The sequence below is a fragment of the Drosophila suzukii genome, chromosome 2L (genome assembly GCF_043229965.1).
Source record: "Drosophila suzukii chromosome 2L, CBGP_Dsuzu_IsoJpt1.0, whole genome shotgun sequence".
Taxonomy (NCBI): domain Eukaryota; kingdom Metazoa; phylum Arthropoda; class Insecta; order Diptera; family Drosophilidae; genus Drosophila; species Drosophila suzukii.
The window spans coordinates 18,467,929-18,485,498 of NC_092080.1; the positions used below are offsets into that span (position 1 = coordinate 18,467,929).

General features: G+C 37.0%; 1 protein-coding gene across 3 annotated transcripts in view; it reads right to left on the reverse strand.

Annotated features, from left to right (window-relative positions):
* Positions 1–11,137, reverse strand: part of Shawl (Shaw-like) — a 49,130-nt gene extending 37,993 nt beyond the window's left edge. The window contains exons 1-2 of one of the 3 annotated variants that reach the window (XM_036815317.3): positions 10,630–11,137; positions 55–516 (exon numbers count right to left, since the gene is read on the reverse strand). In XM_036815317.3, coding sequence (XP_036671212.3) covers positions 55–98 — 44 coding nt within the window. In that variant the 5' untranslated portion in view covers positions 99–516; positions 10,630–11,137. The remainder of the gene's footprint in view (positions 1–54; positions 517–10,629) is intronic. The other 2 variants (XM_036815324.3, XM_036815322.3) reach the window with 2 other exon arrangements.
* Positions 11,138–17,570: the final 6,433 nt, after the last annotated feature.

Genomic DNA, 17,570 nt, shown 5'->3' on the forward strand with positions numbered 1-17,570 from the left:
TACCTATATATATTTTGCTTTAAAATTAAACAATTGTTTTGTTATCAAACTCACCTTATTCCGCCCACATTGAGTATAATCCGATTTTCGCCATCCATGTTGCATGCAACAGTTGTGGCAACAGCAGCCGCATGCCAAACTAATTCTCTGATGGCCCGCCAGCAAATCGAACAAAAACTTCGACACCCCCTTTGATTGGCTTTCACGGGTTGTAACCTTTAAATTTGACCAAAAGCTGCCGCACACATATGTATCCAGCAGATACTATCCACATATATATTCGGACACTCTGGCACTCTCGTTCCACGCGGCGTATGAGCAATCTTTCTTTCTAATTAGACTTGGGCGCAGGATGCACTTCCTCCTGCTCTTGGTCCTTGGTTCCTCAGCACTCGCAGCTAAGTTGGCTCTGCACTCGCATTTGGTGGCTTTGGGTTTATGGTTTTAGCTCTGCATCTCTTCCCCTGCCATCCTTCTTTTTCACTTTTGGCCCTCGGCGTCTCGTTTGTCCTTTGACTGAAAATAAAATGGAAACAAAATGGATTCCAAGGACTTTAGTAGAGTTATATGCACACCGAGATTGGGTTAATATCTGTGCAGTAATGCGTTATGTGCCCTGAAGACACACGCTCATGCTTATGTATAAAGTACATTATATGTGTATGCAAATGCTTGAGGCATAATCCCAGTTGCGCAAAAGTGCGCCAGCGTCGAAACTATTTTCCTTTGACAAATGCAAATTTAATTAGAGATTTTTAGCGGAAGGAATTTCTTAAGTATTTCGCTAAGGCAAGATCTGAGTTAAACTTTAATTGGAATTTTAGTTGCCAAGTGGTTGACATTCTTGTCATCTTAAAAGGTTTTGGTTAGAAAGATATTTTCAAATCTCTTGACAACATTTTTATCAACCTGTCGGTTAGTAAGTTTAACATAACTGAATGCAAAACTGTCCAAATTAAATTTTGTTTTTAAATATTTAAATGGTAAAAGTATATACAAATTTTAAACGCTTAAATAAAAAATGAATTTTTAGGCCTTTTCATTTGATTTTCAAATCACAACACTTTATACTTTCCACATTTCCTTAAAGAAAATACGATAACATAACCTCTAAATTTAAAATCATGAATGGAAAATAATAAACAAATACACATATTACATTGAAAGACGAAACTCATATTTTCACTATTTTTACTATGTTTATTCTATGAGTTTCATCATTTCCTTAAACCGTAAAATAAAATTCGGACTGGTTTAAGTCAAAACCTTTTTACTTCCCATTTGTCATTGAAGAAAATAAGATAACAAAATCTTAAATTTTAAAACCTTGAATAAAATACATATAACATTGAAAGAAGCAACTCATCGTTTCACTTTGTCCAATCAAATTGCGAGTAGAGGCAGCTGAAAAGCCCGAAATAAATAACGTATACGCCACGAAAAAGCCTCAGGAAATTTTCAAAATTACGAATGACGCGAAAACACAATACAAAAAGAAAAGTGAAAGTGAAAGTTAACGTTCAGGGAAGCAGAGAAAATCGCTGTGCCTCATCACTGCGGCAGTTTTATGGCCCAATGATGTGGCCAGATATGGAGGAGACTTGCATTGGCGTTTCCTATATATATATATATAGAAGGTTTTCCTTTTTTCGGTCGCTTTGGCTGAGTATGCAAATTTTTTACTTGGCCGCACTTTAGCAGCATTTGGGAAAGGACCAGAAATAGTGGGGAGTGAGGCGGGGCCATGTGTTCGCTGTCAAAATGACAAAATGTTGGTTAAGTAAGGCCAGAAAAGATGGGAAGGGAAAACTGAGAAGAGGTAGCGACACGACCACTCCACCGATCAGCTGACTGACTGACTGACTGACTGTCTGACTATATAAAAAGGACACTCGACAGTCCTTCGCCTGCAGTCGGAATGAGATTCCGAGTGAGCAGCTGGGCCAGCATCAAGTGCGTCATCAATCTCGGCGGCGTTTAGAGAGACTTTCCATTCATTAAGTGGCTGCCGCCGCCGAGGATTGACAGGAGCAGGTCCTCATCGTTGAGTGCTTTCAGTTCGCGCTTTGTCTTTGGGCTTTGGCCTCCTCCTGCTCCGTCATCCATCCCCTACCCTTCCATCCTTAAATACCCCCCACTTCACAGCTGCACCGCCTGTTAGTGGCACTTCTCAGTCCCCAGTCTCCGCCTCTAAGGACCAAGGATCCGCCGACTCCCCCGAAATCAATCACTTGCTCAGTGAGGCCCAGCATGTTCGAGGATGGCTCCTATCAAGTCCTTTGCTCGTTTCCCTTGGAGCCTCGTTCTCAAATGTGTGTTAAACTGAATAATAAGTTTTTGCCAATTTTGTGTTGTGATGGAGGCGATTTGTTTAACTGCCTTCGGGGATGTCAAATGTTGTTTGCCTGGGTATTGACAAACAATCGACAAAGCTAAAGGATTGCCTGGTTAAATAATAAGCTTTTAATTTTAAATTATCTTTAAGTGCCTTTTCAAAAATTTTTAGGTTTCTTTAATATTTAATCTGGGTGTTACCTTAACTGTTGTGTTGTTGAAAGTTCAACAGACAATTTCAGCGATTAAGGGAACAAAGCTGTTGGTTTTTGTTTAATTATGAAACAGCTTAAGCCATTTGTCGAATTTTTCAAAAGTAAAAACATTAAAAGGTTTTTTATGTTTATGTTTTAAAGTATTAACAAGGTAAGAAGAACTAAAAGTATGCTTTTTCCTAAACTTAAAAGTGAATAACGCATTGTGGATAGACTAAAATGTTACAAAGTTGCCATGGCTTATTAATATAGTATGGTTGGAGCCACTGGAGTGGCGGATCCAGAATTTGGTTTGCGGGGTGGGGGGTTTAAAAAGAATTTGTTGAGTAGAAACCAAAAATTTGGAATAAATTACGTTTTACATATATTTTGTAACCCGAGTGGGGGGAGGATTTATCTCGCACATTTCCAAGTGCATCCGCGCATGAGGGTGACAACTCTAAAAATGGAGCAGCTGATAAACGTTCTACAATTTAGCAATTCAACAGCCCAACATCATTTGTTATTCATTTGGAATGTTTAAATAGGAACCAGAGTTCATCTAAGAACACGATTATTTTGGCAATCTACTATCTCTTCTTAAAAAAATACAATATTTAAAAAAATATTTACCAAAAGATTGGCTTCATATACGACCTTTATTTTGTTAGAGAGAATTCTAGCTAACTTGACATTATTCATAAATAATAACAAATTTCACACATCAGCACATTACCCCAAAGTCTTAAATAATTTTATATATTGGTGAAAATTTCATTTTGCTCTTGCCCTCAATGTTTATCTTGCAAGTATAAATAAATGGCCTGAATAAATTGAAAGTTTGCACTACACGAAATACCCATTTTAATTGCATAAACGCCACGTCACTCATATGCCACATTAATCCCAGTGGTTAAAGCAGCCCCATCGAAAAATAAAAAAAAAACAATGAAAGACCAACTAAAATGGAGCAATGGAAATGGACACGGATAACGCTGACTTCGAGTTGGTATCCGAATCAGATTCCCGGTGTGGGTTAGTGCCACCGGGGGCAAAAAAGAAAGGAAAATCCGAAACAATGCTATCGAAAAAAGGAGCAGCAAAGTCATACCGAAATGGGGAGGCCAAAGGAAAAAGTTTGGCTGAAAACAAAACTACGGCAAAACTAAATAGAAAAAGTTTCGGGTCAAACAAAACGTTTCCCTTTCGCTGCAGCGGAATAATGTGCAAATGAAGAGTCAAGCAAATTGCAACACACAGACCCATAAATCGAGTTGCGTTTTCCTTGCAAATTAGGATTGCAAGGGGCCGACAATGATGGCGAAAATCAATGGCCAGGAAGCGGGCTCCTTGGGCGTCGCGGGAAAACCACTGCGGACAAGGTCAGCACGGCCATTGTCCAATTGTCCAGAGCGGAAACAAGCAGAGCCAAGAGCCAAAAATGGGGTAAATCTGAGGGGAAGTTGAAGGGTGTAAAGTTCTGCGAAGGACAGGGGACCCATTTCCCTGCCTTACATCGGATTAAGAATTTGAATACCCTTGCAAGGGACAAATTTTATTAAAAAATGTAATTTCAATATCTTGTAGTCAATTTAAATAAATATTTTATTACACAGTTAAGTTAGTTTCTACCAAAAATTCCCATTTCAGTGTATACAATGTAAACTGATTGCTTGGCTCGTAGTAAATGAGAAGAAAAACTCTTTCTGACTTGTTTGCTCGCAGGCAAAATTCTGCCAAATGACAAACCATCCAGCTTCAGTTTATTGTTTGTGACTGTCTGCCTTGAAATGCATTATTTATCAGTTTCAAACAAAAGTTCCTCAAGTAAAAATATTTTGAAAAAGTTTGCAAACAAAAATAGACAAGCAAGAAAATCAAAGAAGACAATTGAGCTCAAGGCAAAATTTGCACTTTACTATCTAATATATCTTTCAATAAAAAGGTATTCAATAAATACAGTATTTAATTGATAGATAGAAAAGGATGTTAAGGGAAAATCACACAACTTACAGAAAATTTTTATATTAGACTTCCTTCCAAATAGTCTCGTTTTTCTGTGTACATAAAGTCGGTTCAAGGACTGCCTCAGAACAATAAAACACATCCTCAGTAATCCGATGTGGGAGCAAAAAGAGCATTGGCCCATGATAAAAGCAAGGAATCCATAATTCGTTTGTCTGACCAACTCCACAACATCCTGGAAAGGACAAAGGGAAGGACCCAACGTAATCGCAAAAACATTGGCCGAGGCAAAAAGCAACTCAGCAAATGGGGCGCCTAAGTAGATGTACGGGGAAAATCGTGAAAAATCGAATTATGAATACGCCGAGACAGGGGCGGCGAAAAGGGGGTGGCAACGTCATGCAGCGCATTCGAAATCATTGGCCTGTGCCGAATGGGATTATCCTTAGTATGTTTTGTTGCGCTGCTTGCTTTTAGCCCGAAAATATGATTACTATTTGGCAGCAGCTCCCACTTTATGGCTCCTCCAAGACCACGCCCCCAAACGGGAGGAGTGGCGTGGGCGTGGCGACTTCCAGGGGAATCCCCTCCCCCTGTCAGGCGTTAAATAATAGACCATAAGAAATTGAATTGTAATTTATGCCATTTATTTTTGCCCCCAGGCAAGCCGTTTCTTATGCATATGAAATACGGTTGACAGATGCATAAATAATTACAGCAGCAAAGCAATGAAAGAAGTTTTCTGATATACATATTTAGAAATTTAATTCTTGTTGTATAACAAAAAGCATTGGTATACCAAAGATTTTATGAAAATGTATATAATGTTCCATTAAAATTAGGCAAAAAGGAAAACAAAATGTAATGTGGCTGCTCATACTTAATATTTTTAAACAATAAACATTTTTCTGTTTAATAGCTATATGACTCATTTCATTTTTTTAGGAGTTCCCAACAATGGTTTCAACAAATCAAAAAAAAAACAATTTTTATAAATAATTGCTATAATAAATCAAATAAAAAAGATTCATTCTGAAATGAAAAATATATTTTTCAATAAATACGATTCTGGAAAACCAACAATCATAATTAATAATTTATTTAAACACAAAATACTAAAATCGTTTATCAAAAAATATATAAAGCCCTCTACTCACAATGACAAATGTTTCAATTGAATAACACTTTTTGCAGCAATTTCTCTCATGAAAATTCAGTTGTTAAACATTTTCGTCCAGGCCACTCATCGATAAATACTTTGAAAAAAAACTAGGAAAACGAAAATCATAGCATTAAGATTTATTATCGACATCCGCAGCAGCTGTCAGCACAGAGTGGGATTTATGTTTTCCTTTTGATTTCCCTGCCGTTGCCTAGCGTTACTTTGCTATTTTTCTGCGGAAAACCATCGCATCAGTCAACTCTCATTGGCAGTTATGCCCCGTCTCCACTTGGCACTGTTTTCATTTTTGCATAACTTTTGAAAATCTCTTTAACTGCCTGGGAGTTCTTCAACATGCACCTACATACTATACACGAATAACTTATTTTAGTGCTCGTTTTTCCCGGAAAATCCTCTCCTCAGTGATTCCCAGTTTGAATGCAAACGTAAAACTAGAAAATTTTTCCTTTTTTGATGTTTGACATGCAGAAATATTTGAACTAAGCCAGCCAAAAGTGGAAGGGCGCTGTCTGAGGGACTATTTTCTTTTCATTCTCCGTTGCCGGCACAGCACTTATGATATATAATAGAGCACGGACCTGCACATAAATAATGTGAATGTTGCAATATGCACAGATATGCGTCCACTTCAACCGCCCTGTTTATGTATGGCAAGTATGTGCCACTGGAATATTGAAAAATATTTCATTACATTCCCATCGGATATCGCAATTTGCTCGGCTGGCAAAAGCTTTGCTTTGCTTAGTTTTCGCCTCAGTTTCTGGTTCGGCGAATGTCCCTGCTGGCCTTTAATTAAAAGCAAACATGTTTGCCTGCAAACCCAAGGCAAACACACCCATCTACCCATGGCAGTACATTTTATTTGCCATAAAGTAAATGTTTTATAGACTTAAATTACATTTTGGCAGGGACTTTCCCAGCCCATTTCTCCACCTGATGGAGCCACGTGTGTTTGCATCACGTGTTCAGATTTCAGTTTAAATTATTTGCTTTCGGCCGAAACTCATGTATTGGATTTTGTTAAAATGTTTACACAAAAAGCCTTGTTTTGCTAGTGTGTTTTATGTAAAACACACGTTTTATGGCTTAGACAAACATTTAAATTCGGAATAAACCACAGAGCTTGATTGAAACTGGGGTAATTCCATGTCAAGGTTCAATTGATTGTTAGAGCAATTAGTAGAGCACAATTATGCCAATTTCATTTCATGTTTAATTGTGCAAGAAAAGTTATGGCTAAGAGTAATATTTAATTAGTCATATTTCTTAATCACCTGCATGAAACGAATTTTACGTAACTCCCCCAGAAATGATCTGCGAAATGATTGCTGCTTGTCAATTGCTATCAGCCCTATCATTTTCCGACATATTTTCTATAACTACTCGTGCAAATAGCATTCGAAACCTGGGAATTCTTATCGAGACGACATTAAGTCATGTGGAATGGCAATCAAACCGCCAAAGACACCGATGAGATCACGAGCACATGACAAATGGAGTCGAAGTTGGATGCGTGAAAACGCATTTCACTCGGGGCGACAAGGAGTCCACATACTTAAGATGAACTCGGTTATGTGGTGACGTCAATGGCGGGCTGTTTAATTAAAATTTCAAAGTATTTTTCATGCTCTTAATTGTGTCAACGTCAGTGCCAGGGAATCCAAGGGAGGGGTGAGTGGGAAAAATGCAGCAAGGCCGGCGATGTCATTAAGCGCAGCTTCCGCAGGAACGTGGAAAAAGGAGTGGGTTGAGCCCCGGAAAGTAGGCTACACAAGTCAGTAGGTCACAGACATGAAAGCACCAGCTGTTGTCGATGACAGGCCCCCAACTCCTTTTTCGATGCCCGAGGGGTCGAGGTCCTAGTTACCCTTCCCATTCCCCACCCACATGAAAAGGGGAAGTTCCCCAGTTGACGGCCGAATGTCCCCGCAGGCAGCCAAAGGAAACATTTTTCTAGCCACTCTTCCCAGGCATTTTCTCGGAATTTCATTGCAAACGCTTTTGGGCGCATTTTCCCAACCACTTTCGATGGCGTGGAAAAACTTTACCTTTAGTGGCATTTTTCAAAAACCTGTTGTCCAATATCTTGAGTTTATGCCGTTAGCTGAAATCAAGGCGGACTGAACTTTTTCATTTAGGCAACTTTATCCCCTTTTTTATCAATAAAGGGCTTGAAAGTTTTTGCGGCTTGGACTATACTTCAAAAATTCCTTTTGGCATAAATTAATTGGCAAAACTTACTTTTTTTGAGCCAAAGTTACTTTCCAATTAGGTAATACATTAAAAAGTGGATATAACAACACAAAGCCAAAGTTAAAAGTTTATATTTTAATAAAAATGCGGAATTATGAACTGGTTAGTAAATGCAAAAGTTAAAATCGAGTTAAGCATAATATCATCTGTTTTAATTAAGGTAACGAGTGATTTTTGCATTTTTCCATCAAAGCAAATGTTTGCATTGCCATTGTTTTATGCTGTGAATAAAATAAGAGCAAAACTTAATGGATAGAGTGAGTGACATCGAGCACGACGTGAGTTGAAAAGTTAATGGAGTTTGTCAATAATCATTAAAATAATATTCGCAGTGAAATCTATAAAATTGGAAATCAAAATGGATCACCAAAGGTTGGGGATTTTAAAAATTAAAGAGTAAATTATTTCATATACCATCGATTAAATATTGGATTTCTAGATCTATTTTTGGGTCAAAAACCTCAGTTAGCACTTTGCATGTGCTCAAAACCAATGCAACCCCTTTTCAGCTTTCCCTGCAATTAGAATTTCATTTGTTTGCGAGTCATTTTCCAATTTAAACATAAATTATTCATATTGTGTATACGCCCCGTTTGCCGTAGACCAACACTTCAGCTGGCACACCAGAGGCGAAAAAGAGAAAGGGCGAAGGAAAAGGCAAATGGCAGTTCGATAAAGCAAAATTACACGCCAGTGACGACAATGACAATTGCGAAATTATAAAGCAGGCGAAAAGCCATTAAAGGACATCGCATTTCCAGTTCTCCAAGTCGTTGGCGAAACGAGTCCTCAAATCCCCATTGTCCGCTGCATTAAGCTCACGACGTGCAATAATCTGAACAATTGTAGTTTATGCCTTAATTTTTGTTTGCGTACATGTTTTATGGCCAAATCCCATCCGGCTCGTACCCGCTTTTCGCCACCCCCCTCTGTCGCCTTAATTACTTTTCTCGTGTCTGCTCCACTCTCTCGTGGCTGTCTCCTGCTTTGTTTTATATCCTTTTTCAGTAATTTACTCTCCCCGTTTGGATGCCAGTGACGTCTGTTTTACACAGCAAGAAGTTGGTTATTTTATAAAATTGTATCTAAATATTTTTTTGATATCTCAGTTTTAAATAAAATATTCACGACAGTCTCAAGTTGTCCTTTTGAGAAATATTGTCGAACTCAACTTGACTTCATATCAGTTTTTATGTCAGTTTGTTTTATCATCTGAACTGTTAAAGAAATAGGATATTTATTAAAATATCTTTCTCTAAGCAAATTACTCTTAAATCAACTAAGTATGAACATTTGTTCAAATTGAATTTAAGTAAAACACCCGAAAGTAAAATCCGGAACAGAAATGCGAATTTATTTGGCAGTCTTTTGGAATAATCATTATTTTTGTACCAAGCTTTGGGTATAGATATTTTTTCTGAATAGATCACCTCTTGATATTTATTACAAGTCCTAAGCCTTTTTCAAAATTGTAATGTTATAAAAGTTTGTGATCAAAAATAAAAATATTTAAATCGAATTAATTAAATAAGAGTTTAGCAATTTCATATCTCTAATCATATTTCATATCTGAAATCAAGTTCATAACCATTCAATAAAGCTTTATTAAAAACATTCGTTTCAACCAAGAATTTTTATAGCTCATACGATATCATAAGATTTTTAACGTGTATAATTGCAACCAATACTATGCGTGTTTGTTTATCTGCGAGTGTGGGTAAACTGGTAGTTAAGTAGTGAATGCTTTTCATCTCTGTTCTCGGCAGCGCCTCATAACTCAATTACAAAGCACAAAGGATTTTCATTGCTCGCACGCATCTCGCATAAAGACGAAAACCTTGATGAATGTGAGGCAAGTTAACTGGCAATTCTTGGCGGCTTTTTACAGCTTTCTTCGCCGACACTTGCGACTACTATTTTGTGTTTATGTTTATTGGGCTTGGTGTCTGCCGGCATGGTCCACATAAAATGTCACCAAAGTTGACAGTAAACAAAAAAGTTTTCGGCTCTGCAAAAGTGTCTCGCAAATGTATCGTGGGCATTGGGCCAATCTGAAAAGACCATAAATTAAACCTTTTTGCCGCTGGCCAACACCGAAAAACTACAATAAAAAGTGAAAATAAAACGGAACAGAGAAAGGGCGAATTCCCCAACTGAGACCTAAAGCCAAAAAAAAAATATTTAAAATTAAGGTGGCCATATAAATTGGGCTCTTTTCAAACGATGTGTAAAAATAAAATCATTAAATTTGTTTGCTATATGTATTTTCAAAAATATTACCCCTTCCTTATGCTTTTTTATTTCAAATATGTAAATCACTTTCCATTTTTGTATCAATACCCTAATAAATTTATTTAATCTCTTAATTCCTACCAGCAAACATGTTGTAGTTTCATAAATGTTGTGCCAATTTCAACCTGCCATAACTAGCGCACCACAGAAGCCATTACTATAGATTATCTCCGCATGGAAAGTTGGCCTCATCGGAGACCAAAATAAATTGAAGTCGGCACAAAGGGCCACCTACATTTTGGCTGATTTATTTTATGGCTCCCAGGGTAGTGGGAAAAACACAAACAGCAGTCACTAAAAGAATTCCAAGGGATGACATTAAAGGTCGGGCCGGAAAACAAAGGCGATAGTACACAAAAAAAAGATTTGGAGCCCAGTAAAAAACCCAAAACAAACTTGAAAACTTACCTATAACAAGTCTGTGTCCGTTTTTTTAATCCTTTAGGCAAACTTTTGACTTAAATCAGAGGCGACAGCAGATTTGTGACTTTTTATCGTATTCTTTCGGAAATACTTTTGGCCGCACTTTAACACTTTGGAAAGACGGGGAACCTGTTAGTCCTTCCAAGGAACCTGTCTCACACCCACTCACTCACACTCCCACTCTAACTCAGACACGGCACTAACATATTGGCACATTCTCAGCATTCCACAGATCCTTCCGTCTATCCGTTTGCCCATCCGGGCGATAGCCGTTCGATTGGTGCCACACTAACCAGTGACCATTGGCCATTAACCATTAACCAGGTCCGATCCGAGGCTTTTCCAGCAGGTTCTTGCCGCACGCACGTCCACAAGCGAACTGAAACCGAAACCAATACGGAAAATTGAACGCAGCGCGCAGCCTGCCAAAAGGACATGCCGTACTACTATCCGTAGTACGCCGCGTGGACTCCTTGCTTTCGGGCCCTCGGGTCCCACGAGTTCGGGGAGCCTTCGCGTGGAGAGGACCATTAACAGGATGCTGCCGGATGAAGTTGCCGAATCTCGGAGAGCGGAGCTTTCACCTCTCAATCTGTGGGCCATGCGTGGTGAATAAAGTTCGGTGCTACACTGAGCATAATTTATCACCAAAACTTGGTTTGCAATAAAAACTTTGATATATTGAAATTTTATATAATTATCTCCTAAAAAGAAAATTATCTTGAAAATATTATAAACATTATTTAGTGATTTATATTGATATCATATTTTTTTAATGCACCACCCTTTTAAATTAAAGCAAAATAATTTAAAGATTTTGAGTTCCAAAATGTCTTATCAAAATTTGTGAATTATAACATATTTTAACATTTAACATTTAGGTGGTTGCTTTTACTGGAACAACCCCTAAATCATGTTATACAACACAGTTTTTAAGAAGACATGCTGGAGCTCAGAACAAGACAACCCTACAACCGGTTATAAATAATAAATTTTAAAAATAAATTTGGGAGCTCAGAGTCTTTGATATACGTTGTATACCTATATTCTCGCATTACCTATATTCTAAGAAAATTTGGGAATCTTTTAATTCGATTGTATATTCTTTTTTATTGCATTACCTATATTCTATGAAATGTTTAGAAATTCACCAAGTAGATAAAAAAGAATTAATAGTCACGACCTTTAATTCATAAGTTTACTATTATGGTTCCGTCAGACTAACGTTTTAGTAATATTGTAGTACTAAAAAGCTTACATTTTAAAAGCCTATAAAGTATATAAATTTTAATCCATATGTACGTGCCTTTAAATGTATGCCTAGTTCAATAAACTGTGCGTTCTAGTGCTGAAAATATCGTTGACACCAATCGATTAATTAATATTCTATTTAACGGCGCTGGCAATATCAAGTAGCAATCAAGTCGAATTCAAGTAGCAATCTGGAAAAAAAAATCCAGTTTCCTCATCATGGCAACTACATTCCAATAATAGTTGAGGCTCTTATTGAAAAATAAGAAAAAACCAATCAAAACGAACAAGCCCAGAGCATTCGAGTCGCGCCTTGGTTAAAATTAAAATATCAATGCAAATATGCTGGAACAGCTTTTAATAAATGCAAAGATCGGGAGATCGGCATTATCAATATGGATGGGGAGTAGCACCGAGTGACACAGCAGCTGTAGAAAGACGGGGAGTTCTAATCAGAAGACGGAAGCAAGACGTCGGCAGCTTCTGAGGGGAGCTCTTAACATTCGACCAATCAACGGAGATAACCGCACGAGATCTCTGTTAACCGTGTACCGATGTTAACATGGCCAACAAGTGCGGGTTAATTACGAGTACTCTTTCTCTCTCTCTCTCGCGATCACCTCTCTCTTAGCCGATCGTTTCGGGCCGTTATCACCTGCCGAAGCAGTCGAAACGAGCGGGCCAAAAGGGTCGTTCATGAACTGGGCTGAAATCACACTCAGTTTTAGCGCGTTTTCTTCGGCGCGCCGTTCCGTTGGCTATCTTCAAAAGCGCCTAAGTTGCATTCGACGCGAGTTAGTAGCGGTTTAAGCGGCGAACGGTGCGCATCTATAGTATACGAGTGTTACAATAGTTAGTAAACGGTCCATGAAGATATTCCTAACTTTTAAGGACTTTTGCACCCGATTCGCATTTAAGTGATTGGGTTCCGAACGAATTTCAAACCACATCTTAATCTGAAGGCAATAAAATTCGGTCGCGTCGGTGCTAAGCAAATAGTATTTTGTGATATCATAATGCCCAGAGTCGTGTGATAAGTGAATTAACTCGCTGGGATAAAAAACCAGGAGAGCGCGAATTTCTTCGCACACCGAATCACACAATTCACGTAGGCCATAAATGCTTTAACTGCTGTGTTCCATAATCATTTCATGAACAGAAACTTTGTTATAATACTGTCATTGTGATGATAATTGTGGCGAAATATAGCTTTTGGAATATGAAATAATTGAATTTTACTAAAGTGCTTTGTACACATTTGTAGAAATTATTGATCCTTTAAAATAATATTCATTTTATGAAATAATTAAATTTCCCTCCAATGTCTTTAAAATACTTGTAGAAAACATAGATCCTTATAATAAATATAAAATCTTTGCTTAGTAATTTATTTAAGTATAAATCGTTGAGTTAAAAATTCGTAAAATGTAAAAAATAAGTAAAAGTCTTATATACTTTTGGTAAAATATCAAAAATTTCGATTCCAAAATTTGGGGTAATCGGATTTGCCTTTGGACCTTGAATTATTAAAAATCAAAACAAATATATTCATAAATGAAATATGAAAATTATTTTTAGCCACAAATGTGAATAAATTAATACCCATGATGGGAAACTTCCATTCGACGCTTCGGCAGTTCCACTTCGACCCACCTCTTGACCATTTACAAAAGGCCTTGACATTGAGAAAAATCCCATAAATTGTTTCTTGACTGGCCAAGCACAGCGACACGAAAAATAATTGCTCCATCCATTTACCCCCAGAGATTCTAATCAGCGACAAGAAAGGGCCCTCAAGATTAATCTTTAAAATACATGATTCACAATTCATAAATTACTGTCGAATTTTTTTGAATAATCCTAAGCAAATACGAAAATGTTTGGGTTTTTGTTCTCTTCACTTTGTTGCTTTTTTCACATCGGCACGTAACTCAATTCAAGCATGACCCAAAGTTTGTTTTGATTTTGGATTTTTTGTTTTGGTAGCGGCTTGTAAAAATAACTCGGCGAAGACTGGTTCGGTGAGAAAACCGGCTGACCATGGCTATCGAATGGGTGTATTGGCAAGAACCTGGCTCAAAGTGCGGGATGCGTGATGTGGCAGGGATTTCCCAGGGAGAAAACGGGAACCCCAATTGGCCATCGTAACGCCGGACCTGCGATAAGCCGCTTAAAAACCTTCCACTCCATCTCCGCTTTTGCCATGTTTTTTTATCGCATTTCACTCTTCACCCGCCTACCTCAACATGCTGTTTATATGGCCGAGCCATCAAAAAGATCAAAAATGCGGTCAAGCATTAGCCACAGCATCGGCTAATTGTTGTCAAAATAAGTGGACAGGCGGGGAAGATGCTCGTATAAAAAAGGTCTTAAATAAATCAAATTACAATAAACAAGCTTGATAATTATATGTAAAAACGTGAACCGGAAAACACTTTGGGCATTATGCAACTTTTTACGAACGTGTGTTTTGGTAGTACCTACATACGAAAAAAAATACACAAAATTCCGAGAAAAAAAATATTATAAAAGCCAACTTTGCATAACAGCTGATTGGTTGTCAGAGAAATTTAGTGCTGGCAGAAAGAAATTGGCCAACAAACGAATCAACAACGAAATGTAATCTGATTAAGTTCCATCAATGAAAGGTGAAAAGGGCACTCCAGAATGCTTTTAAAAATAAAAAGCATGATTGAATAATATCGAGCTCGATTGTTTATTGGTTGAAACTGTGGAAATTTGTCAAGTGCTCACTTTGAATTCCACTCAAGAGAATGATTTTTAATTCGAAATTGTATCAAGCGGACTTAAAGCTACACATCAAAAAAATAGTAAGCCCTCAGAGAAATATGTATGATATTAAATTTATAAAAAACCCTAACTATAAAGTTGAGGGGAATTCTTTGTTCTGGTTCGATCATCAAATTTTTCCATTGTTCTAGATTCTCAAGATTTAGTATGTAAATTAAGTAGGTATCTCCAGCTACTGTAGTCATTCAAGGGGAACAGAAACCTTACCTAGGCTTAAATAAAATTTAAAGAAGGTATAAATACATATTCATTAGGTCACCGCAAAAGGAAATCACAAAATTACGTTTCTAGAAGGGAATTCCCTGGTGGGATTCCAGTGACAGCTGCAATCAAATCTCACCTCTTAGCCCATATAGACAATGAGTAAGCGGTCAGTCCACGTGACTTTTGCAGTTCAGAATCCAAGAGGCATATTAATTAAAGTGATTGTGTGTCAAAAAGTATTAAACAAGTATCCAAAGCGTTTACTCATGCCGGCAAAAAATACCGGTCAGAACCACTTTTGTAAAAGACGAACAGAATTTATTGAGCTAAAAGTCACCTAAGGGTAGCATCGAGCATCGATCAAATATTTGAACTTTGAGTGATTAATCATTTTAGCTGAGCCAAGGCTATATCATTAACTCATTTTTTAGTTCCGGCTTGCAGCACAAAGTATTTACAAATTATATTGCTCATTAAATGATTAGATCATATTAGTAGGTTTTCAATTTCGGGTATTTTTGTAATTAAATTAAGTGCCACGTAGCCGGGTACTTAATTTCTAATTAACTGAAGTGCGTTAGGTCATGTTGACCCTTAAGGTACTCGCAGTACATAAATCTTTAAAATGCTTTAAGTGTTGCCAAATAAAAGTCGAAATTAGGGGGATAGACAAAGGAAGCTGTCTGCTAGAAATGAAAAACATATTTTGAGCGATGGCGAAATACTCTTTAATATTATTAATATCTGTTATTAAATATTTAAACAGATACAAAATTATTTTTTTTCGATTTTGTCTATATATATTTTATTATCTTTTTTTTTTTAAACTTTTAAATAAGAATAAATTATTTTTTGTTTAGTTCCGGTTGACCCTTAAGGTACTCGCAGTACATAAATCTTTAAGATGCTTTAAGTGTGGCCAAATAAAATTCGAAATCAGGGGGATAGACAATGGAAGCTGTCTGCTAAAAGTTAAAAATATTTTGAGCGATGGCGGAATACTCTTTAATATAAATAATTTTGTTATTAAATATTTAAACAGATAAAAAATTATTTTCTTTCGATTTTCTCTATATATTTTTTATTATCTACTTTATCGATAGCTTTTAAATTAGAATAAAATATTTTTTGTTTAGGTCCGGTTAGCCCTTGAGGTACTTGCAGTACATAAATCTTTAAGATGCAACACTTATGCCAAATAAAAGTGGAAATCAGGGGGATGGACAAAGGAAGACATCTGCTAAAAATTACAAATGAAGAAATACTCTTTAACATAAATAATATTTGTTATTAAATATTAAGTAATTTAAGAAGACGTTTCCTATTTTGTTCTTCTATTTTTTTCTATAACTTTTAAATGAGAACAAAACTGTTTTTATAAGACCATCATTCCTAGCTTAAGTCAAACCTGTTGACCGTTGCAATAAACCCTATTTTGAAGGATAACTTAACGTTGAGCAGCCTGCCAAGAAAATGGGAGCATAAACACAACTTGATGTATATGAAAAATGTCTTGGGCCATTTCTTTCGTATTTTCCTCCCAGCTTTTTTCATAATTTATGCGCAGTTTTCTTTATGTGGGGACTCCACCGGACTTTGGCTTATGGACAGTGGACCCATTGGCGGACGTGAGCTTGTGTCTGTGTGTGCGTGTGTGTTTAAGGAACAGCGTGCTAATTAATTAAATTCGTACGTGCCTTGTGTGTGAGTGTGAGTGGGTGTGTGAGTGTATGGGTGTGCGACTGTCTTGAGTTGAGCCGGCGAATCAACTTGCTGGCCATGTGCTGATAGGACCAAAAGCAAAGCCACACAGTCGCACACGAACACTCTGGAGCCCAACACCACGGAGCGTATGAGTGATATTTACAGCCGGGCCGTAAATCATACTTAACTTAATATACAATATATACCCTCATATGTTGGCCCTTTTCGGCCATGTGCGTGCTCCCTACGAGGTCAATACTGGATGCTGGGATAATGTGGTTAAAGGGATAGGGGATATTCCCATTGATTGAGTTTGCCAATAGCAGGAGAGAAAAACAATTTGTGTAATTGTTATTGTTTATTGGATGAAACTCGATTAGGCAAAAGAGTTTGGCATGGTGAAGAGTATAAAAAGGGATTGAATAGAAGTAGCGCTACAAGATACATGAATTGATTACTGAGAGAATAACACGCTTTTACCAAAATAACCACATAAACCATAATCGTACTTATTATAATTTCCATTCAAAAAGTTTATATGTATTCAAAGATTACTAAAAATGCATTGTTGAAAAATCTTTGTAAGTATATATAACACTTTATTCAATTTTAAATGTTTATCTAAAGATTTTGTGAAATCTTAGAATTTTACCTGACCGTGAGTTAGGGCAACGACTTTCCTATCGCGACATGCATCAGAATGGTCTCCAATAAAAAATAATATAACTTCATTAAGGCACGAGCAACTCGTTTTATTAACAATCAACAAGACCATCTGCCAAGCAAGTCAAATATAATTGGTGCAATAAGAAAAATATTCCAATAAAATTCGAAATTAAATGCTGCAATCAGCAGTTGAATAAATACATATTATAACAATATTAAGTGTAATTGAACCCCCAACTTGTATTAATAATAGTCGATGTTCATTTTATGTATCCCCTTTGCAGGCAATT